Source organism: Dipteris shenzhenensis, chromosome 29 (genome assembly GCF_047967505.1).
Source record: "Dipteris shenzhenensis isolate YYH24624 ecotype China chromosome 29, Dip_SZ_1.0, whole genome shotgun sequence".
NCBI lineage: Eukaryota > Viridiplantae > Streptophyta > Polypodiopsida > Gleicheniales > Dipteridaceae > Dipteris > Dipteris shenzhenensis.
Window position 1 is genome coordinate 7,979,336 of NC_141624.1, and position 24,764 is coordinate 8,004,099.

The 24,764-nt window shown below is 41.7% G+C and overlaps 2 protein-coding genes across 2 annotated transcripts; both read left to right on the plus strand.

The window, feature by feature from the left end:
• Nucleotides 1–3,116: 3,116 nt before the first annotated feature.
• On the plus strand, nt 3,117–4,271 carry LOC147882383 (uncharacterized). The gene is made up of 2 exons (XM_087401055.1): nt 3,117–3,270; nt 3,391–4,271. Exon 2 carries the CDS (start codon nt 3,393–3,395, stop codon nt 3,993–3,995), a length of 603 nt encoding a protein of 200 aa, XP_087257181.1. The 5' UTR covers nt 3,117–3,270; nt 3,391–3,392; the 3' UTR covers nt 3,996–4,271.
• Nucleotides 4,272–18,629: 14,358 nt separating this feature from the next.
• On the plus strand, nt 18,630–19,621 carry LOC147882384 (uncharacterized). The gene is made up of 2 exons (XM_087401128.1): nt 18,630–19,064; nt 19,181–19,621. The coding sequence occupies exons 1-2, from the start codon at nt 18,718–18,720 to the stop codon at nt 19,515–19,517; spliced, it is 684 nt and encodes a 227-aa protein (XP_087257254.1). The 5' UTR covers nt 18,630–18,717; the 3' UTR covers nt 19,518–19,621.
• Nucleotides 19,622–24,764: the final 5,143 nt, after the last annotated feature.

A 24,764-nucleotide genomic window follows, 5' to 3' on the forward strand; every position in this document is an offset into this window, starting at 1 on the left:
CTTTCCTCCCTCCTTCCTGAATCCTCGTCTATCGCCTTTCCTCCCTTGTTGGAGAAGTACTGATTCGCTTTGCAATATTTTGTGAAAGCTGTAAGATTTGCCAAAAGTTGGTTGTTGTACATGTAGAAGGTGAGTGAAGCTATGAAATCGTAATGCAATTACTTACATTTCTCTTTTGTGGAGTTGAAACAATGTGTTTTGATGCAGTTTTGTATTTTTCTCTATAGATGTTGGTTGCTTTCGAATTTATTGTTATGGAAGGTTCAAGCAGTGCTAGAAGTCTTAATAAGAAAGGAAAGCGGCGTGATTTATTGTCTTTTTCCAATAAAGTAGGTGATGGGACCCATGGTGAGCAGTCGCCAAAACATTGGATGATGACAATATGGATGAGATGCAAGAATTTGAGGGGCACAATGCTGTAACTCAAGAGAGAGAAGGGATGATAGTTAGGAGGTATCGAAGTCAATGGCACTTGCAATACCCTTGGGCATACAAGGTGCAAGTAGGGGAGAAGGTATTAGTGAAGTGTGAATATTGTACAACGTTTAGAAAAGAAAATGTCTATGCTAAGGAAGGAGCACAATCACTGCAGTTAAGTGCATTAAAGGCACATTCTAAATCAGAGCAGCATTAAAATGCAGAGATACGCTTTCAAGATTGGAAAGATCGAGAAGGAAGTCCAATAAGGGAACGAATTGATGCATTGCATGATAAAGCAAGGGAGCAAATTGTGTCTCATGAAGTGTGTTTATTTCTACTCTTGTTTCAATATTCCATTGGAGAAGTATCCACATCTAGTCTAGTTTAATCGTGACATGGGAATGCCAAATATTCCATTAATGGATGAATATGGTTCTTATGTAAATCCACTCTCAGCTAGAGAATTTCTTATGGCACTTCGGGATTACTTTCAAGAACTATTAAGTGCAGAAATACTATCTAGTTCTTTCTTTTCTGTCATGGTTGATGAAAGTACAGATTGCATATTAGAGAAGCACTTGATCATTTATATCACATTTTTAAAGGAGAATAAGCATGCCACAAAGTTTGCACGCTTGGTGTTTCTATCCGATGGTGATGCTGAATCTGTATTTTAAGCAATGTTGAAGTTCTTGGAGGAAGTGTAGCTTGACATAAAGAGAATGGTTTCTATTGACACCGATGGTGCTAGTGTGATGACGGGATCAAATATAGGAGTTGTTACATGCTTTCAAAGTATTCTTCCTAGGCTATTGGCCACACATTGTATAGCTCATCTAGTAGCTTTAGCTATTAAGGGATGCAAGCAAATGCTTTTGGCAAATGGATGTGGTTGATAAGTTGGCTGCAAGTGTTTACACATAGTTGGGCAGGTCAACTAAGCATCACAATGAATTCAAAGAGTTGTTGGATGCCTTTGAGATTGTTGAGTTAAAAGCACTTCAATACCATGATGTTAGATGGTTATCTAGAGGTCAAGTGATGAAGAGGCTTGTTGAGCTTATGCCTGCAATTCTGGAAATTTGGAAAGTTCAGAATTTAAAAGCCTATCGGATAGCCACTATATTCCAAGTGCAATTTCTTATTAACCTTCTTGTAGATGTGCTAGAATTATTGAACATGCTGAGTAAGAACTTTCAACATGAAGTAGTTGATCTTACAGAAATAGGACGCAAGTTGGACAGCACCATTGATACTTTGGAGAAGAGGTTTTTACGTCATAACAAGCCTTTTGGAAGGGGGAGTACATATGTAGCTCCTTTTTTGGAGATGGCAATTACAAGTGGTTTGAAATATACAAAAAATGATGCAATCAGAATTTTTAATTTAAGGTTTGTTCCAATCCCTAGGAAGCAAGAGAATGCCTCAGCTGCTACTCAAGGAGAGCAGCAGCAAGAAGATTGTATCTTATTGCACCATAGTGTGCCTTCTCAACATGATAATAATAATGTGCTAAGCATAGATGATAGTATATTGTTGGGTAGAACATTTGTGCAGGCTATAATTGATGCATTAAATAGCAGATTTACAAATTTGGGTATTTTTAATGTTGTTAAGTTCTTTGAGCCCAGAAGTTATCCAAAGGACGTGGATGATAGAGAATCAAAGACTCAAGAATGACTTGGAAAGCTACTTGATAAATTCTGCAACGATTGCCACCCGGTTGCAAAGGAGTTGTGTCTTAGTGAGTGAGAGGAATTTGTGGAGCAGCTATATGTAGCAGGACCTGATAAACAGATGCCAAAAGCATGGGAATTTTGTGTATCCAGTGGGAATGAATGGTTTCTGCAGTTTCCAGAGTTGATGCGACTATGGCAGGCAATTCTGGTTATTCCAGCAAGTACATCAGAGTGTGAAAGAGACTTTTCGAGACAAAATAAAATCAAGACGATAGATATAAGTAATCTTGTTAGATGCTCATATGATGCTTGTTTCAAACCGGTATCTTGGTCTAGAGTTTTGGATGTATGGGAAAATGAGCTGGGAAAGAGTAGAAAAATAAAGATGTGAACAATTTTACTTCTATGTTATTTGTTTAGTGTTTTTTCTATATATCACTTCTATATTATTTGCAAGTGCTTTTTTTAAACATATCTTCAATGAAAGATTTCATGTGGATTTTTCATGAAATAATTTTTATTGTCAAATGAAAAATTGGAATTCTATTTTGTTTTTCATGAGAAAAATAGGTGTATCAATTTATTTTTCAACTTACAAGTAGGGGAGGAGCTGAATTTTTGTCCCTGTACGCACCACGGCCTAAGTCCAGTTTCGTTCATGCTGATGACTGTTTGACTTTCTAGTATAAGCTGCAGTGATGGCGTGTCAGGTGACCGACAACGGGTTGGTGCAAGGCTGCAAGCGTCTTCAAAAATTCAACATGGGGGCCTGGTACGTACTCGGCCTCCGTCACCGCCGAGTCACGACTCACGAGGTTCTTCAACCCTGGAGAGTCGAGATAAGTGTATCATTAGTGTTTAGGACCCACTATATCAACTGAGTTGTTGAGCGCATTAGATGCGAAAATGCGACGAATTGACAGCGCATCACAATGCGTCAGATCAATGATAATCCACGGTCCACGCTGTCGAATGGCGAGAGTAACGTGAACAATGAACAACCCCGCCTTGAGGCCCGTCAGCCCATTCTACACTCGATGCGGTCTAACTTCTATAAAACCAAACCTGTATATAAAGCCAAGTTCTGCCCACATCTAGAAGGGAGTTTTGTCTTGGAGTCGGAATGTCAGCCGGCGATTATATTAAGGTCGTATAAAGTTGATCGGAGACGGTACGTGAAGTTTTGAACTCGGTACCTCTTGTGTAATAACAGAGAGTCTGTCGTCTTTTCGGATTCACTTGTTGAGCTTTAGCAGTCTTATCTTCTCTTGCTTTTGAATTGCGATCACAGGAATGGCTCTCAAGGCGGCGTGGCTTGCCGTGGCGCTGGTATTGTGCATATTGCTCGAAGCTAACCTGGTGGAATCAGGTTCGAAGAACGGAGGCTTAGTGCAATATGTGAAGTGTGGGGGTCCGGGAAGGTGCCGAGGTCAGACTTTGTTTTGTCCAGATTTCTGCTTCACCGCGGGAGGGCACGGCTCGTTCCAGGGGGGGCCAGGAGGAGGGGGAGGAGGATTTGGCGGGGGGAACGGGAGTCCAGGGAGGGACGGAAGGGGTGGGAGAGGGGGCAACGGGGGCGGGTTCGGGGGAGGTTCAGGGGGAAGAGGGGGAGGGTTTGGGGGAGGGAATGGTTCACCTGGGTCTGGGGGAGGGTTTGGAGGAGGATCAGGAGGTGATGGGGGAGGAGGTTTTGGAGGAGGAGGAGGAGGAGGCGGAGGAGGAGGAGGAGGAGGAGGAGGAGGAGGGGGAGGTGGCGGAGGAGGCGGTGGTGGTGGAGGTGGTGGCGGAGGAGGAGGAGGAGGTGGTGGTTTTGAAGGTCGTGGCCTAAGCGTTATCAGGCGACGCAACCCATGCAATTTCAACTGCGCTGCTTGCATCGTCTCATGCGTATTTTAGCGCTGGATATGTACAGCGCCCAAAACAATTTCCCCAGTGTCGTTGCTGACTATCAGCTCATAAGTATTGATGTAAATCTTCTCGTTCGTTTTGGAGACAGCAGTTTCTGTATGGCTTTCTCGCTAAGATTGGTATTGAGATAGAAGTTCTGTATGGCTTTCCCTGATACTTCTCTGTGCTTCGCCACTGTAATATGCTTCACATTGTTGTAAGCCCATGGAATGCGTCTCTTTACGTTCCTGTTTTGACAAGTGATGAAGTGATTGGATGGCTTTACACTAACCGTCTACGGTTCCCCAATATTGTGTTTCATTTTGAAATAGTCAAAACAATGTAATGAATTACGTTTCAACTACCGCACTGTATTGTATCCAGCTAGTTGGGTGATTGAGGTCTAAAGTCTATGTGTTGAAACATCTCTATGCTGTTTTAAACGAATTGTGTGCATACAGAGATACCTAGTAGTGTGCAGAGTATTATGTGAGCAGTTCTCGACGGACGTACGCCATTAGCAGTACTGGTAACATATTCATATAAACAATGTACCATGAGAGAGGGCTAGAACTGAACGTTCCACGCGCACTTCTGAATCCGTTAAAAGACTACTCAGACCTGGCTCCCTCCAACACTTTTCCCCTGTTTGCATGGCTCCAACTGTGCATTACCTTTCAATGTACTAGTGGTGGAAGTCGTTCATTACCTTTGTCATATTTGAGCACAGCCATGATGCTGCTCTATCTTTGAAAGCATTTTATTTTTTGCTTAGTCATTAGCATAGGCGTATGCTTAAATGTCTCATTTTTCATGATTTCACATTTGCACTTGTTATTTCCCTCAATGTGATGTACTTTTCCCACTCCTTGCATGCCTCCCATCTATGCATTACCTTGCAATGTAAGAGGGGTGGAAGTTGTTTATTACTTTGTCATACTTGAGTACAGCCATGATGTTGCTCTATCTTTGGATGTATGATATTTTTGCTTAGTCATTAGCAAAGGCATATGTTTAAAATGTCTCATTTTTCATGATTTCACACTTGCACTTGTTATTTCCCTCAACATTTTTAGCCTTTTTTTTTAAAACATACTTCTAGCCATCAATCTACACTCTTAGCACCCTATGCACAAATACTAGCATTTGCTCTCTTTTTGCATTGTATTATGTATGCAAAGCCACATATCTAGGCAATGTTCCATCTTTCAAATTTGTATGACTCCATTGCCTCCAATGTTCCATCTTTCAGATTTGTATGACCCCATTGTGTCCATAGATTGACATTTGTTCGTCTTAGCTTACTTTATTCTCTACACGTCCCAATATCCTTTTGATGCTTTCATTTCAAATAATTTTTTTTAGCACTCTCTCTATAGAGGTAGTATAAAAGTGGATAGTTAGATTCTTTGTTTGTGAATTTGCACATGTAACTTATTTTCCAAACAAATTGTTTGGGTGAAAGATTACCTCCATCTAACTAAAACCCGACATGCTATAAAAGACACATGTGTACACTTTTGAATATGCTTGGGAGACAATGTCATTTCATACACTTGCCCTTATGTTACATTTGAGTAAGTCACAAGTACATTGATTCATGTTAGGAAATAGAGTTATGGTTGCTTTCATTCATCATTCTTGGTTTGAATACATTAAAATTGGTGATGAGAAGGTGTTTGATATATTCTATGTTAATAGATTGCCCATTGATGAACGCAATTGCTTAGTTTTGCTACAAAAGTCTAGTGGGAGATTAGACAACTGAATCCAAGGTAGGAGCCTTGGTCTCTTTAGCAATTGGCTCCTTAGAGGCAGTGTTATTAAAGTTTTTATGAGTCTCCATGTGTAGTAATAAGTTGCTAATGTGAGATTATGTTGAGATAAATTAAACCATAAGGTCTAAATAAGAATAGGAGATTCTCTATGTATGTTAGGTATGTCCACTTTCCAATATATTCGGAGGTAATGCTCTAAATAAGACAAGGAGATACTCTATGTATCTAAGGTATGTCCTCTTCCCAATATATTAGGAGGTACACTCAATTGTGCATTCTTGGTTTTACATTGAGTAATCACAACTACCTTGATTCATTTTATGAAATTTAGTATTGGTTTTCTTCATAATTCTTATGGTTTTTAGCAACTAGTTGATGATGTGAATGAACCTTGTTATGTCACTTCAACTTAGTAGATGATTTTTTGCAAATGATTCTAAATGGGCATGTATGTGGAAAGTCACAAGATGTGTAGAGCTCACGTCTCCACATAGCAAGTGGAGGACCATTTTGCAAAGGTGAAAACTATGGTATATGCAATGGCAAAAATCCTCCAAGTAAAGTATTGATTCCATAGAGGTCCATCATCAAATCTTAACCCTTACCTTGCGAAAATAAAAAGTTAGTGATCTAGGAATTCAAAGGAGGAGGTTTCAAAGGTGAGAAACACCCCTCCTAGGTGAACATTTTTTTTGGGGCTTTTGATTTTGCAACCCAAAGAGCATATTGTGTTATCTTTGGCATAAAAAGAAATCAACATTCAAACTTTTTGCTCAAAACGCAATTCAAATCCTTTTAAGACAAATTGGAGAGAACATGTTGGTTCTTTAAGAGTTTTGATATCAATGTACACAAGGATATACTTGTGTAATCCAAATGTTGAGTCATTACCAAGATAACATCAGTGCAATAATCACATGTGCCACACACTCTAGAGTTTGATGGGAATAAATTCCTACATCTAGAAATGTTGGATAAAGGTTCTCTTTCTTGGATGAAAGTTATGGGAATTGTTGACTCAAAAGTGCCTACTCCATACAGGTAGAGAAGGATGCCTATGATGAATCATGGTATTTGCCTAAGTGATGCATTTGACACAAGCATCTAAGAGATGGATTATGCTGATATCGATTTATGAGGGCAAGACATTGGTCACACATCTCAATCTAAAGACATGGGCCATGGTTGTGTCAAATCCCCAAATGAGAGCTCATGATGCAATGATGGACCATCTTTAAAAAATGAAGATTCTAATTGACTATGAATGGCTTTGAAATGGAAGACCTAGTGATTTTACTAGAGTCATGGTTATCAAATCTGATGAATTGATAAGCCTATTGATTGAAGAGGAGAATCAAAGATAAGCTCAAGAAAAGAATTAGTGGAAGCCCAAGTTGAAGGTGCAATGGTGGGAAAGATGTGTCATATGCAATCAAGAAGCCTTAGAAAAATGCACAACATGGTGGAAGTTCTTGGTCCAAGCCTAGACAAGAACAATCAAGGTTAACAAAGACAGCAATCATATGCCAAGCACAAGCTGTTTGTAAAGTCTAGTAGAATAAAGTGTTATGATTGTGACAAGACATGGCCATAAATTGTCCTGGCAAGGCAAAGGCTAGGCATGGCAACTAATGGCAAGAAACAATTTAAGGCAAATACAAAAGAAGTGCAGTATGCTTTTGAAGGGTTAAAAAGAGGTGAAGCCTCAGATAATATTTGTTGTATAATGGCAAGAATGCCAAGTGTGGCAAATAGGCAAAGCCTTACATATGATGTGAAGCCTCACATAAGTTATGCTATGTAATGGCAAGATTGTCATTTGTGTCAAATAAGTCATGCACAAAGCTAGACATATGGAAATCAAATTTGTGCAAAATTTGATTACATCAAAGAAAACTGACTGGGATGTTTGGATAGTGGACTCAGGTGCATCACATAACATGCAGTGATTGGTTCTCGATTGTTCAAGAAACTTGATCCAATCAAGGGAGGTCTAGATGTTCAACACAACAAGACACGGGCCTCTTTCTGATGCTTTGCGGGCACAGGCACAAAGATTGTCGGTACGGTTGGTGGGCGGGGAAGGTGCCAGTGTAGACGTCAAAATAGCAGTCGGTATATATGTCAATATATATCAACCCCTATACCGACATATATACCAACTATCATATCGACTGCTACCAACCCTTGCACGGATGCTTTTACTGATGCTTTCACCGACTTCTGGGTACAAGTTTCCATACCAACATTTTTACAGAACGTCATTTCCAAAATAATTGTGGACCACAATTTGGTCATTTGAAAGATAAAAAATATAAGAGTATGTGCACCAAATTGAGATCAAAACACTCATATATTGATAGTGAACTTAACTTACAAATTAATGTACCAAATTTCTCTATAAAAATGTGAGGGCCAAATTACACATAAGAAGTCTCGTCAATGTCAAAACTATGAATCAATAGCATCGACGGCTTCATCTTGAGCCAAGTCTTACGTGCCAAATATGTCTATCTTAAGGTTTACATACAATTGATCACCGACATTATCATCCCCTATTGTATGTCCACCTAAGACTTGATCCTCTAGTTCATTGACCTCTAGTTCTCCCTCTTCTTCCCCAAGTGTGATCTCCACCTTCCTCCATAACACTATCATTATGACATCTTTGTATCCACATTCAGATCTTCAAAAATATGTTTGCTTCTTCGAGGAGCAACTTGGACCACGTACCACCATCTTGGATCCAAACGATCTAGATGAAAGACCACCTACATTGAAGATAAAAATTAGGTGCTAGTAATCATATTTATTGCTCAAGTATAAATAAATATACATATGAATATCTACCAACATTTGTTTGAAAATGAAGGTATTAGCTTTTAATCAATTCATTAGTGTGTACCTATTCACAATGCTCTGGAAGAACAAAAGTATCACTTTCGTCAATCCAGGGTCTAGTGGAGTCAATGTCAAAGAGACCATAGCTATCTCTCCTGACTGTAATGATTGGGACCATTGTAGATAGTTCTAAACCATTTGACATCAAGAATGTAAATAGTAAATTGTCCAAAATCAACTTCATAGATGTCACGTATGGTCCCACAATAATCTAACTACGAGGAGAGAAGATTGGTATCAAAAGCACTTGCTCATCTATCTTGTACAAAGTTAGCCATGACTCCACATTCATATGGAATCAATGCGTTCCACACGAAAAATGTTGTCCATGTGACCAGAATGCACTATACTTTTTGAACTACAAAAGAACATGATTAAAACAATGATGCATTTTGTAGTGATTGTGATCATAAATACCCCAATTAAGTAGAAAGGCTAAAAAACTTACGTGTGGCATAAATTTGACTGCAATCTCCCGCTCTCGATCGGTTATGTCCTCTCCATCATCTTCGTCTTCACAAAGAGCTTCTTGTAGCCAACCATGAGACATGTGTTTGGGGACAAGTGCAAGGTCCGGTGGATATGGCACCCTCTGCCTCTGCATGACTAAATCTTGCCCTCTCTTTATTGTTTTTGCTTTGGCCTCTTCATATCTCTACCCATCTTTGCATCTCGGGACTATTGAAGACACAAAACTTATTGAATTCCTCTCTTTGCTCTTCGCTCATCTTTCTTTCAACCCCTTTACCTTGGGGAACCTTTGCAACGACACGATCATCATCCTTGATGTTCCAAGCATGTGGCATATCGGGATCCATGGGTGCAAGAAACTCTGTTATGTATACTAATGACTCTTGCACAAGCCATCACTCTGCCATGCTTGCTTTGGGTCTAGGTCTTTGCCTTACAAATCCCTTCAAGGTTTTCATAAACCATTCAAGGAAAAACATCCGACGACTATGAATGGTTCCTACAATGGCGACCTCATCAACAACGTGTATACAAGCAAGTGCATCTGAGTCGTCATAATGCTTGAGGGAAATTTCTTCTCAAGCAAACACACAACTTCAATGGAGTCCACCTTAGCCCTCTCAAAGCTCGATACAAAGATCTCTTTTTGTGAGATCCACCTATTCCACATGCACTTGTAAGATTCAATATTTTATACCCATCATTTAAAATTGTATGAAATATAATGAAGGTGATATGATAGTAAGCATACATGGCAATGCCAATGATCTTGTAGATATCCATTCTAGCATCTTCTGATAAGCATCCTCTCACCATAATTGGAAGGATAAACTACCCAATCAACAAAGTAGTTATAACAATGTGTCACAATCATATAAGTTACACGAAAGCATCATAATCTTAGATCTACTCATCTTTCAATCTAACATGTAGAATACTTTCTTTAAGACCTTGCGCCAATCATGGGACTTGAGTCCACTAAGCTTATTGCCCTTTGTAAACGCTCCCCCTCAGGCAACAGATGTGTCCCGTGGGTGTCTGAAAAGATGCAATATCTGCCTTGACCCTTGCCTCCTCTACCTTGGAAGGGATCCATGGTACCTTTGGGAGAGCAATTCTAGGAGGATGCTCTTGGGTTCCTAAACCACCCTCCTAAGTTGTAGAACCACGCTCTTGAGTTCTGCGCTCACACTTTTCGGGCCACAAGTGAGGCATCCTACCCATCTCATGCAAGTCTTCTCGCACTCCCCTTGTGTCTATGTCACCAACCAAGTGTTCCCAAATAGAAGCCCCCAAATTCTTGAAGATATGCATGGGATCCAAGAGGTGATTGATTTGTAACTCACCCCAATATTGAAGCTCGTGAAAGGCAGATAGCCGGTCCATACAAGGAGAAGGCTCCTCAATATTAGCTCTCCAATCCCAAATCCAGTCACTTGCCTTCCTACGATCGGGGGGGGATCAAGTTGACCTTCACGTGCAAGATGATCAAGCAGAACATATTGAGCATGACCTTCATAAACCATCTTCCTCATATGTTTGGAGCATCGTGCATTCAAACTAGGGCAAAAAATAAGACAAGCATGGTACCCTTATGTTTTAACTCCTACATATATGCATGGACACATAGGTCATTAGATATGCATAGATCACACCACAATAGAATCATAACTTTAGGTATCAATAGGCATGCATAAGCATGTACCTGTGCACTCCCCAAATCCTCGATATTCATACATGGTCCACATCAAAATTTCCCTGATGCACATGTCTACAGCTTGCCTCAGGGCTCTAGAAAAATCAAAAACATGTATGCCCCAGGCCCCTCCATACGGTCTGTAGCTCCTCGATCAATGGTGCCATGTACACGTTTCATATTTTTTGCTTTGTACTTCCCCGGCACAAGTAGAGCAAGCATGAGGTGTCCCTTCTTTATTGTTAGCCATGGCGGGATATTGTAGTTCACCAAGACTATGGGCCATGTCGACCAAGATGTAGAGTGTAACTCGAAAGGGTTCACTCCATCCATTGTGAGCCCGAGATGTAAATTGTGTGTCTCCCTCACAAAGTCCGGCCACATGTTTTATATGTGCTTCCAAGCAGCATAATCTACTAGGATCCTCAGTGTCATCGGTGGATCAATGTGTAGCATGCCATGTCATCAATTGCACAATGGACTTGCATCTGAACATGTGCTGTATTCTAGGGATGATGGGAAAATGTCTCATGACCTTCACTAGGCTCGTCTCCCCCAGCAAGTCCTATCTATAGCGCTGTGCTCTCAAGGAGTTCACCTTCAAAATTTTAATGTGCCACGTGCATTCAAAAGGAGGGGTATTTTAATCCCACTTTTGGAAAAAAATTAATAGGATTACAATAACATGAGGGGTTTTTTAATTTAACTTTAGGAAAGAATCCATTAGTTCAAAAGTAAATAGGGGTGGTTTTATTGGAGGAAAAATTTTAGTTGAGGGGTTTTTTAAATACCTCTTGAATGCACGTGATACCTGGATTACTTAATAGTGCACCCCTCGAGGATGTGCTCCACACTCTGGGCAATTAACCAAATCGCCATACTCATGATGAAACAAAATACAATCATTAGGGCAAGCATGGATGATGTCATAATCCATCCCAACCATCGTCGACATCTTCTTTGCTTCGTCTCTGGAATTAGGCATGGAATTTGGGAAAGGCAACATCTTCTGGAGCAACCTATTACAATTTGCATATCCAAGAAGCCTTGTGAATGAGATACTAATTAATTAAAACAATTAGGAATGAGATACTAAGATCAAGGCTCCAAACCTCATCAAGGTTGAGACACGTGTCTGACCATCCATACTTTGCTTGCAAATTCAAGATCGGGAGGCAAGCTCGTAGTTTTGACATCCTTGCACCATCATACAATAGTGTTGATGCCTAATCTCGCATCACAATCTCATGCTCAGACATCTCACCCCCATCTCCCGTAGTGCCTCCAAAAAAATAATCCATCATGTCTGCCATACCCTTGTCCTCCTCTAGTGGTCATCCTCAAGATCATCTTGATCTAACTATGATGGTGGTGCACATGCTTCCTCACAGCTCTCCTCATCCTATATAATATAATGATGCAAGGTTAGTGTGTGCAACAAGGACAAGCAATATAAATATCCATTAATCATTCAAATATCATTGGTTTACCGATGATGCACTTGCATGTCAACTAGTATCCTCTTCTGGTGGCCTCTCCATACATCTGCAAGTGGTGCATGACAATACAACGTTGATGACTAATCCCTCGCCTGCAATGCGTGCAAGGACAAGGCAATCTCTCACGAACTCACTCCCAACTCTTGGGAGGTGGCCCCCTATCCGATGAGCTGTCACTACTCATCCTCTTCACCTGCACACATCCACAACCATCCCCCCAAGTCAACGTCCAAATCCCCCAAATGCCCTCAAACCCCCTAATCCCCTCTCACACGCTGGGGACTAAATCCCTCCTAAATCCCTTCAAACACCCACTCACCCCCCAAAATCTCCCAAGCCCCCCAAAAACCCTAAACCCCTAGAAAACCCTTGTTTCATCGGTATGGGTGTCGGTCTATAATGATGACTATACCAACACTCTGCTTTTATATACCCACTTTTATATCGACACCTGTACTGATGGATTCTAGGAACCAAAAACCCATGTTGTTCGTCCCGCTATGCCATTCAATTTTTCATGCATTCTCCTCCCTCGCGATTGCCTGCAAACCTTGCCTCTTCACTTCTGCCTCCTCCCTTCCCCTCCCACCTCTCCATTCTCTCCTACATTGTCCCTTTGCACCTACCAAACTAACTACAGTGCCCTCTCCATCTCAAGGTACGAATTCCTCTCTTTCCCTTCAATTTCAAGTTTGTTTGGTTTCTTTGTCTTTTTTTCTACCTCTCCTCTTGTTTCCCTTCCTCTACTTTCACATTCCCTTCCTTTCTCTAAAGTTTCTCTTCTCCTTTCCTTTCCTTTGCTTTCTCTAAAGGAAAAAACAATAATCATGAAAGAGAAGAGTAAGAAAGCTCTACCTATTGTTTTCATGGTTTCTCCTTGTTTATAGGCTTCTCTTTGTCTCCTCAATCCATACCCTTTGGAGTGTTGTTTCTCCAAACTCCTCCTTTCACTAATTAGTTGTCTAAAATGGTATGTTTTCTTTCTTTTTTATAAGGGCAATAAACACGAAACACCTTCTCTTTCAAGTGGGATCATCCGATGCCAGGACACATCTTTTCCAGGTAAGAACATGCTTCCTCTTTTTTCCTATTTTTCTTTTCATGAGTGCATTGGCCTGCAACTAGCGCTAGCTTTAGTGATGGGTGTAGGAACTCTCCTCTCTTTTCTCTCTTTTTCCCATCTCTTTTACTCTCTTTCTCTCCTCTTTTCCCTCTTTTTCCCACCTCTCTTTCTCTCCTCTTTTCTCTTGCTCCCCTCTCTTTCTCTCCTTTTCTCCTCTGTTTTCCCTTCCTCTTTTCCCCTCTCTTTTCCTCTTTTCTCCCCTCTTTTTCCCTCTCTTTCCCCCCTTCTTTTGCCCTGTCTTTTCTCTCTTCTTCCCTCTCTTTTCCCCCCTCTCTTTTCTCCCCTCTTCTCTTATTTCCTCTTCTCTTATTTCCTCTCTTCTCCCCTCTCCTCTCCTCTCTTCTCTTATTTCCTCTCTTCTCCCCTCTTTTCTTCTCTCTTTTCTCCCCTCTCTTTCCCTCTCTTTCCCTCTCTTCTCTTATTTCCTCTCTTTCTCTCCTTTTCTCCTCTCTTTTCCCTCCCTCTTTTCCCCTCTCTTTTCCCTCTTTCTCCCTTCTCTTTTCCTCTTCCATCCTCTCTTTTCCTTCACTCCTCTCTTTCCCACCTCTCTTATTTTCACATCCTCTTTCTCCCCCCTCTCTTTCTCTCTTATTTTCTCTCTTTTCCCTCCCTCTTTTCCCTGTCTTTTCCTCTTCCATCCTCTCTTTTCTTCTCTCTTTTTCTCTCTTCTCTTATTTCCTTTCTTCTCCCCTCTTTTCTCCTCTCTTTCCTCCCCTCTCTTTTCCTCTCTTTCCCTCCCTTCTCTTATTTCCTCTCTTTGCTTAGCTCCTCTCTTTCTCTCCTTTTCTCCTCTCTTTTCCCTCCCTCTTTTCCCTCTTTCTCCCCTCTCTTTTCCTCCACTCCTCTCTTTCCCCTTTCTCTTATTTTTACATCCTCTTTCTCTCTCCTCTCTTTCTCTCTTATTTCCTATCTTTTCTCTCTTTTCCACTCTCTTTTCCTCTTCCATCCTCTCTTTTCCCCTCTCTTTTCCTCTTCTCCCCTCTCTTATTTCCTCTCTTCTCCCTTCTCTGCTCCTCTCTTCTCTTATTTCCTCTCTTCTCCTCTCTCTTGTTTCCTCTCTTCTCCCCTCTCTTCTCCTCTCTTCTCTTATTTCCTCTCTTGTCCGCGCTTCTCTTATTTCCTCTCTTGTCTCCTCTCTTCTCCTCTCTCTTTCCCTCTCTTCTCTTATTTCCCCTCTTATTTTCCCTCTTTTCCCTCTTTCCCTCTGCCATCCTCTCTTTTCTCTCCTCCTTCTCTTTCCCCTCTCTTCCCCTTAGCTAAATTTATTTCCTAAATAAAACCACCCCTCTTTACTTATGAATTCTAAAATTAAATTACAAAACCCCTCTTGTTATTGTAATCTTGTTAATTTTTTCCCAAAAGTGCAATTAAAATAGCCCTCCTTTTGAATGCACATGGCACACTAAAATTTCTGGAGGTGAACCCCCTTAGGATCACTCCTAGGTCTCAAGGGATGATCACGGTAGCTGAGCAACGAGTGGTGCCTTGGGCACGTGTTTTGAAGGAGCACCGCATATGTGTAGAGGCTCAGAGGGTGGAGGGTGGCAACGGCGGTAGATAAGAAGCAAGTTGTGAACTCAAAGGTTGGCCATATTTTGGAGATTTTATTCCCTTTACAGCTTGAGTCTGCTACGCCTCGATGGAATACTGCATTGATTCTTACCCTTGAGCTCGAAGGACCTTTAAAGGAGGAGGCTGAAGGCTCATCTGGTCGAGCGCCCAAGAAGTAGAAATGTTAGGGCCTCGTATCACGGACTCAAGGAAATCACTATGTATAAACCCTCTACATCACGTGAGTTCAAGGCCTATTTCTAAAATCCCTTATCTGTAAATTTTTCATTAACAAAATGTACCCTTTTTCTATACAAATCTGTTAATTTTTTGCCATTACTTTTGTAGACCTCCTTTGCAAACTTGTAATGTACACCTCCGCATTTGTAACATTTAATCGTGAATTTTAATGGGGAAAAAATTTTTGTGGGGTAGGATGGCAAGCCCGATCTTGCCCCACAAATTTTTTTTAAAGCTTCTATAAAAATGTTGGTATAGTCAGTATACACCGACACTATAGTGTCGGTATATACCAATGACTACATCGACACCCATACTGACACTATTGGACATATTTTATCCACTGTGACATCGGCTCTTACACCGATGGTTTCTTTGCGACATCCACACCGACGGACTAGTTTCCGACACTTTCCACTTGTTTGTTTTTAAAAAAATCTTTGTATTTAGCGTCGGTATCGGCACCGAAAAGCGTCCCATGTCTTGTAGTGCAACTTGGAGAAAATAGTCCTTTTTCCAATTAAATGATTTGGTGACATACTGGTTTAGCTTCCAAATGGTAAAATCAAACCCATTCTTGATGTTCTCTATATGCCATGAATCTACTATCAGAGAGATTCAGTTTCTCCTTGATGACAAGAATGTGCTCTCATTGAAGAGACCGTCGGTTATGGATTAAGACATGGCATTTCTATAAATTGGTGATCACATCCCTTGGATAGAGAGCATGCATGACTGTACATCTATAACTCTGTGGCACCAAGCATATGGATGCCTTCACATTAGATCCATAGAGTCATGTGAATGCAAGCACATGGTCAATGGACCATTGAAGAGAGAATTTTTTGTGAAGTATGCCTTTATGGGAAACATCATAGAGAGATTTTCCCCAAGGGTTAGGCCATTGGAGGGATTTCCCCCACCAAGGGTTAGGCCATTGGAGCCAAGAGACCATTGAAACTGTTAAATAGTGACATTTTATTGTACATGACCAATACACCTGTGACATTTCAAATCCATTCCCAACTTCTTTGGTAGGCAAAAATTATAAAATTATACTCGTAGAGTTCTAATGTGGTAAATTTTCTCATTTACAATGTGGCCTTACGACAGGGTTGTGTCCAAACATTTCCTCATAGATCAAGGTAGTAAGTTTACTCACAAAGTCATTTCGATTGTTTCCAATAAGTTATAACATTATCAACATTATTAGTTGTAACAATGGGCAAACACAACACCTTAACACACCATAAAATTAAGTATATCTATGTAATTTAACCAATGATTGAGACTAGAATTTGTCTCTATCCTATGTTATTGTAGTATAAAACACAACACAATCGCAAGAGTCCTTAAAGAATTAGTCCATCCAAATCATTGTTTAGATGCCCAAGGTGTGCCCCCTCATTCTAGCTCAAATAGTAATCTTGATGACATTCAAAAGATAAAGAATAGAGATGATGTCCAATAGGAAAACTACTTGGAGAATGATTGAATCTCCATTTAACAAAACATTGATGCTCATTTAAAAAAGTATAATAATACGAGCAAGGGATTTTAAAATTAGATTTTAGAGGAAAAAAACAACGTTTGCAAAGGCTTAAAGTACTAAAATACCTACATAAGGATTTTTTAATGGATTTAAGAAAAAAATCCAATGTTTGCAAAGGATATTTATAGTGGCCCTCTAAATGCAATGTTATCTAGGTCTTTTACATAGTAAACCCCTGATAATTCAAGCAAGGTGACTAATTTATTTCTCAACTATCTACTTTGCAAGAAAGGTATGGCAAATAATTTTCTATAAAATGAATAGGATGTTATCAATCCTATAGCAAGTTAGTTTGACTATTATAGGATGTTATCACATCTTATATCAAGTTGGTTTAACCCCTATGCCCTTCAAAAGTGAAAGCTCCACATAGACCAAAATGTTATCAATTGCTATAGGATGTTATCAAATCCTAGAGCAAGTTGGTTTGACCACTCTAATACCCTTCAAAGGTGTAGGGTGCATATAAGACCAAGATGATAGCCTATGATGCAAAAATTTGAAGTGGCCATAGGCACAACATGGGACAATACATTTATCACTCTAGTATGTAGTGTCATTCTTAATCTCGTAAGGACTATCTCTTAATTAACTCGCCAAGATGTACCTTACTACTTAGAAGACCATTGCACACCTAATCACAATTGTTCAATTTGAATGGTTAGATTTCTCGTCTCTAGCTACCCATCATGTGACTTCTTTCATACACGGGTGGACAAGATAGCGTCAAGGGACGTTCAACTTCGATGGCACAAAGTCATTGGTGGAACTTTTCATCACTTGGATTTTTTTCCATCCGGCTTAGGGAAGCTGCCCAAGGTGCGGATAAAAATAAAATACTTATGTTTCAGGCCCCCATCTTTGAGTGTCACATCCAATCCCGTTGGTGGAAGTTACTCTGATGTCCCTGTCTGTGTTGTGTGTGGGATCGTGCATGACCACTAACAGTCGTATTAGTCTTCTTATCGAACACTGTAGACATTAATCTGGGTTGCAGCGACGCCTTGGATGTTCGAATCTGTTCGAAAACGTATCTAGATATGCGAAGTTGCGGCTGCAATGTCGACTTTTTGGTAATTGCTAGAGTCCCTCCCCAGTCAGCTCAAATCAGAATAGCTAGGCAGCTGCTTCCGTCAGTCAGCTACTGAATCCTGATCGTTCGATACTAGTCACTCATGGTGAAGATGTCGACGTTTTGATAATTGCCAAAGTTTTATACTCGAGCCCCCTCCACATTCAGTTCAAACCAGTGAAGATTGTTAAACGACGTCCTCTTGTAAAAACGAGCCTGATTCACAGCTACCAAATCCTGATTGGTTCGAAGTTACTAATGGTCAATCAAAGACTCTAATTAGAATCCATGTGTCTGGTATGAAGCTGGAGAATAAAATCGTCGATAACAGTATCCGGAATCAGATACGAGATAGCAAATGTCAAGCATACGCTGATTGCAATTTGCAAGTCGCGTGACGATGTCACGACTCTCGTCGCCTTCAGGCTCCAGCATAAAATGCGGAAGGGGTGGTCACGAGTACCGACTCCTCAGAAATGGAAAACCACGTCAACGTTTGAATTCATCATTAACAAAGTGAACTGTAACACCTACTCATGTGGAAAGTCAATTGAGGTTGTTGGAACCTTTAATGGATACACGAGTAAGGCGATAACAGTTGCGACTTGACAGTTCGACACGCGTACGTTGCACCGTCACGCACATGTATCGTGATAGAAAATTACATGAGGCGTCATCGTTGTCAAGCTGGTCCATGTGTGTAGCATTACATGCATATATATACTTGCTGCACAGATTCTATAAGACAAGGCATCACCCTTAGTAGCGAGGTCGAACTCTGGTACACGAAGTCTCCCAATCTGGCTCTCTCGTTTCGTCTCTTTCTTTTCTCAAACAAGTCAGGGCTGATGGCATCAGGAGCGACCTTGCTATTACTCGCGTTGCTGTTTATCCTCGGCAACTCTGGAGGCTCTCACGCAGAGGAGCATGGAGCCGGCTACGAGTTTTCTGCTTACAAGTTGCACGAACTGGAAGGTGGAAGAGGCGAGTATGCTAAATGCATGGGACCGGGGCGATGTGCCGGGGTGGTGCTGAGTTGTCCTAGTACATGCAGAGAGGAGGGACGGGAGGGGTTTAGGAGGCTGCGTGGGGGGTTCGGATTTGGCAATGGGAACGGGTTTGGATTTGGCAACGGGAACGGGTTTGGATTTGGCAACGGGAACGGGTTTGGGAATGGGCGTGGGAGAGGTTCTGGGTTCGGGCAGGGAAGGGGAAGTGGGGGAGGAGGCGGGGGGGGAGGAGGGGGGGGAGTTTTGGTCCAGGAGGGGGAGGAGGAGGAGGAGGGGGGGGAGGGGGGGGGGGGAGGAGGAGGGGAGGTGGAGGTGGAGGTGGAGGTGGAGGAGGAGGAGGAGGAGGGAGTACAGGCGGAGGGGGAGGAGGGGGTGGAGGGGGCGGACCGGTCGTAGGAGGAGGAGGAGGAGGAGGAGGAGGGGGGGGAGGCGGTGGCGGGGGAGGAGGAGGAGGTGGCGGAGGAGGAGGAGAACATTCTGGCGGTGGAGGTGGCGGAGGTGGCGGAGGAGGAAGTTCTGGCGGTGGCGGCGGCGGCGGCGGCGGCGGCGGGAACACTGGCTTTAGCGGCCGTGGGCTCTCGTCCTCTAGCTTCTGCCAATATGACTGTATCACCTGCAAAGTTTCGTGCCAGCTTTAGCAGGAATAGCAGTGTTCCTGCAACGTTAGCAGCGTTCCTGCCAATTTCAGCAGAACGACTTCTACAATACCCTTGTACCATACAATAATTTGCCGTTTCCCGTTTATTTCATGTGTGTGTTTTTCACAACCTTTCACGATATGTTCAACATTGAACAATACATTGCGACCTGCTTGCCTTACGATCTGAGCCTAACATCTACGATTTGTCGTCAATCTCGTGTCGTCTCAAACTAGCGTTAAACTTGGAGCTCGCATTTCACTGCGCTTTAAGACCGACGCACCTCACAATTGACTTTGTGCAGTTTAAGACCGAAGCACCTCGCATTCACTTGATTCCTTAGGTTCGAAACCGCAGCTGGATCATTTACCTGGAATGACCGAACTAGTTCCTCTCGATTAACTCCATCACTTTGTCGATTTTAAAATTATGATTCTTCCACGTGCTAAACAGGCAGATTACACAATCGACTCGTTCACTTCTAAGTTCTTAGGTTCCAATACAGCCCGCACATTGCATCCTTCTTCTTACAGACTTACAGAGATCAAACATTCCATACTAACCAAAAAGTCACATAGGATAAAACACAATAGCATGTCCCTTTTTCCAATTGTTCTTGGGCAGCTGGTAGAGAGGGAGTAGCTCTTACATAGCCCGTTCGACCAACTAAACCTTATCTTCGAGTAACAAGGTTTGGCATGAACGATCCACCCATCGTCAGTTTTTTCTTTTTTCTTTTAACGAGTAACTTGACGCGTCTACGACGGGCTAGCGACTCACTCCGTCGGGATCCAAGCTCCATTTCATTTCAAAGAATACAATTTACGATTTTATTTATAAATTTCAATATGTGCATGCTTCTTAAGTTGGATCTATGTTAAGCCTTGTCATTTCTTTCAATTGGGAAAGAAGTTTTAGAAGGGGATAAGGGACATCAGCCACTTTCCTTAAAAGCTTCCCTAACCTAACTCTAGCAGTCTTTAAATATAGTTGTTTGAAGTGTCTCTGACCTTTGGAAACTGCTTGGCCCTAACACAACTTCATCTCTACTAAAGCAGCTCTTCATAGCCATTCAATAGGAGCTTGATAGATGAACAAAGTGTGGTGACAGCTTGATGTTAGAAATAATTTAATGGGTGATGTAACAACTGCCTTAGCTAGTTACTTAGCTGCACAACATATTGATCTATGCCAGCATCCTCTCTCTAGCAGCATCCCATCTTAGCTATTATGGTATGAGTTTCCTTGTCAACTAACAAATTTATGGGCAATGCCCAACAACTTTGACAAATAGGATAGCTTTGTAATACCTCTATTAGGAGCTTGATAGATGAACAAAGTGTGGTGACTTCATCTTGTTAGAAATAATTTAATGGGTGATGTAACAGCTGCCTCAGCTAGCTACTTAGCTACACAACATATTGATCTATGCCAGCATCCTCTCTCCAGCAACATCCCATCATAGCTCAACATGTTGAATATTCTCGAGCTTGATAAATCTTGTTAGAAATAATATAATGGGTGATGTAACAATTGCCTTAGCTAGTTACTTAGCTACACAACATGTTGATCTATGCCAAGATCCTCTCTCCAGTAACATCCCATCTTAGCTCACATGCTAAATATTTTGGTATGAGTTTCCTTGTCAACCAACAAATTTATGGGTAATGCTTAACAACTTTGACAAATAGGACGGCTTTGCAATACCTTTATCTTAGCTCCAATAGAGTCATCAGCAGTCTTCAAGTTCTCTATGAATTTTTAAACCTAAGATAGTTGTATCCTTTGCTCTTAGCCCAATGATCACCAATTCATTCTCGCTGATCTCGAGTTGCCTACCTGACCAATTCACTATTTTCCCTCGTTAATCATATGCACCATTGCATCCATCAAGAAAGAAGATAAAGTTTGTTTGTGTGTGTGTGTGTGTTATATACGCATGTGTTCTCTCTCTCTCTCTCTCTCTCTCTCTCTCTCTCTCTCTCTCTCTCTCACCCCCCTCTCTCCCTCTCTCCCCCCTTCTCTCCTCCCCCCCCCTCTCTCTCTCTCTCTCTTTCCCCTCCCCCTCCCCCCCCGCCTCCCCCCCCCTCTCTCTCTCTCTCTCTCTCTTTCACTCCCCCCAGCCCCCCCGGCTCTCTCTCTCTCTCTTTTTCACTCCCCTCGGCCCCCTCGGGTCTCTCTCTCTCTTTCTCTTTCTCTCTCTCTTTCTCTCTCTCTCTCTCTCTCTCTCTCTTCTCTCCTCCTCTTCTTCTATCTCTTGGTCTCTAATCTCTATCTCTTTCTATATATATATATATATATTTGTGAGTATAATAAATTATTTTATATATATATATATATATATATATATATATATGCACATAGTCGCTTGTTGTGCTGCATGTCATTGCTCTAGTCTGTCACTTTGGACCACCCGTCACCGGTGCAATTTTTCTTCCAGCTATTATGGTATGAGTTTCCAACTTTGACAAATAAGATGGCTTTGCAATACCTCTATTAGGAGCTTGATAGATGAACATAGTGTGGTGGCTTGATCTTGTTAGAAATAATTTAATGGGTCATGTAACAACTGTCTTAGCTAGTTACTCAGCTGCACAACATATTGATCTATGCCAGCATCCTCTCTCCAACAACATCCCATTGTAGCTCAACATGCTGAATATTCTCGAGCTTGATAGATGAACAAAGTGTGGTGGCTTGATCTTGTTAGAAATAATTTAATGGGTGATGTAACAATTGCCTTAGCTAGTTACTTAGTTGCACAACATATTGATCTATGTGAGCATCCTCTCTCCAGCAACATCCCATCTTAGCTCACTCAACATGCTAAATATTCTAGTATGAGTTTCCTTGTCAACCAACAAATTTATGGGTAACGCCCAACAACTTTGACAAATAGGATGGCTTTGCAATACCTTTATTTTAGCTCTAATAGAGTCATAAGTAGTCTTCAAGTTCTCTATGAATTTTTAAAGCTGAGATAGTTGTATCCTCTGCTCTTAGGCCAGTGATTGCCAATTCATTCTTGCTGATCTTGAGTTGCCTACCTGACCAGTTCACTATTTTCCCTCGTTCATTATACACACCATTGCATCCATCAAGGAAGAAGATAAAGTTTGTTTGTGTGTGTGTGTGTTATATACGCATGTGTTCTCTCTCTCTCTCTCTCTCTCTATATATATATATATATTAGGAGCTTGATACTTTCCCCTCCCCCCCCCTCTCTCTCTCTCTCTCTCTTTCCCCTCCCCCCTGCCTCCCCCCCCCTCTCTCTCTCTCAAACACACACACACAATCCCCCCCCCCCCCCTCTCTCTTTTCTGCTCTCCCCCTGTTCTCTCTCTCTCTCTCTCTCTCTCTCTCTCTCTCTCTTCTCTCCTCTTCTTCTATCTCTTGGTCTCTAATCTCTCTCTCTTTTCTTATGTCTCTCTTACACACACACACACACACACACACACACACACACACACACACACACACACACACACATATATATGCACATAGTCGCTCATCATGCTACCACCGGTCACTGGTGCAGTTTTTCTACCACATCATTGCTCGTTGGTGTCGCTGCCACGTCGGTGCAGTTTTCTTGCCACGTCGTGCTACCACATCATTATTCATTGGACCATCCATCGCCCCTGTCTGCCTTTGCAGTCCTGACTCCTCTGTAATCTACTGCCATGTGGCAATTGGCAGCGCAGTCGACTGACATGTGGCAATCTGTTGCATAGTCAATTGTACCACTGTAGTCCTTTGCTACACGTTAGCACGCGTGTGCACTGTCAGGATGCATTGGGACGCGCCACTGTTGCTCTCTACTCTGCTCTGGATGCGTTGGAACGTGCATATATAACTCCACCAGTAGATATAACTTGAGTGCTCTCTACTGTGGCCACCTCCATTTGCCACGTGTCATCATTGTGCTGCCCTAGATCAAGATTGAACGGTGGGTAACCTCGAAAGTCTCCGAAGCTCCCCGAAGCTCCAAATTCATCCCCGAGCCACCTTCTCCTTAAAGAAGTATAGAAGTTTTACCTTAAGGCCATCTCAAGAGATTTGGAAAAAAAGTTTTAGGCCACAACGTCTATGTACTACTCTATCATCTTTAACATACAAAGTTTCACATAACTTTTAGGAATACTTCCAATGAAAAACATTTGTGTTTCACGATGTGTTGCTTAAGGTCTCTAGCAGTTCGTTGGCACCAATTTTGTAATTTTCGATGGGCTCTTTTTGTTGGAGTACTTTTCATCATCGTGACCTTGAAATTCTACTTATACAAACTTGTGGATCTAGTTTGCAAATTAGGAGTTCAACTGAGAGCTGTCATACTTGCATCCAAGAGGTATGATGGGGGCTCTATGGGGGTGGTGTGAGCGTTGCAATAGGTGTTCAAAGTGACATCACTGTGTGCAAATTGTCTATGAGGGTTCTGAGGCATGAATCAAGTGCCCTGGATGGGACACGGAGTGACGAGGTGACATGTTTGCAAGAAGGTGTGCATGAAGAGAAAGCTACTCTCAAGCTCGATGCTTTCCTAGTTCTTTTGTATGTTAAAGATGTGGGTTGCAAACTCTAGGTGGTGGCTTCTCTCCTATTAATAATTAAGAAGCTAGGAAGATCTTGCAAATTGATGTTGCTAGGATGACAAAAGAGTCTAACTAAAAGGGATGGCAATAGTTTGGACTACCATGTTACCGCATGCAACATTCAACTCGACACTATCAAGCCAAAATTAGAAAGGGTTGCTAGAGGCGGAGTATATCTCCTTCTTCACTAGGCATATATTCCTCTGTGGGGGAGTAAGAACTCAGCAAGAAGAGTTTTTGGCTTGAGTGTGATCTCCCGTCAAATGCCTATACAGCTTGTTTTCTTGGCAAGGGCTTTTTCTTTCTTCAATATGCTTTTGAGATGCTTATAAAGAACGAGTTCGTGGTGGGTAGGTCCTCCATGTTTGTTGGGGCAATTATTTTGATTATCCCATGGAGTCTCTTCTTTTCAATACTAGATAATTTTCTTTATCATGACTGTCTTGATTGGATTTATTGGCCCTACAAGGGTCCATTGGGATGAGCCTAATTAGTTCTGCTAATCAGGTCCATCTCACAATTTCTTGAAGGTGTGGTCAAGTTGACCAAATTAGTTAGTGTTAATTAGATAGATTAGTATGTGGTCAGAGGGGTATAAAGGCTCATTAGGGTTGGGGCTTTTATCTACCACGTCAGCAGTCCACATCATCTGCCA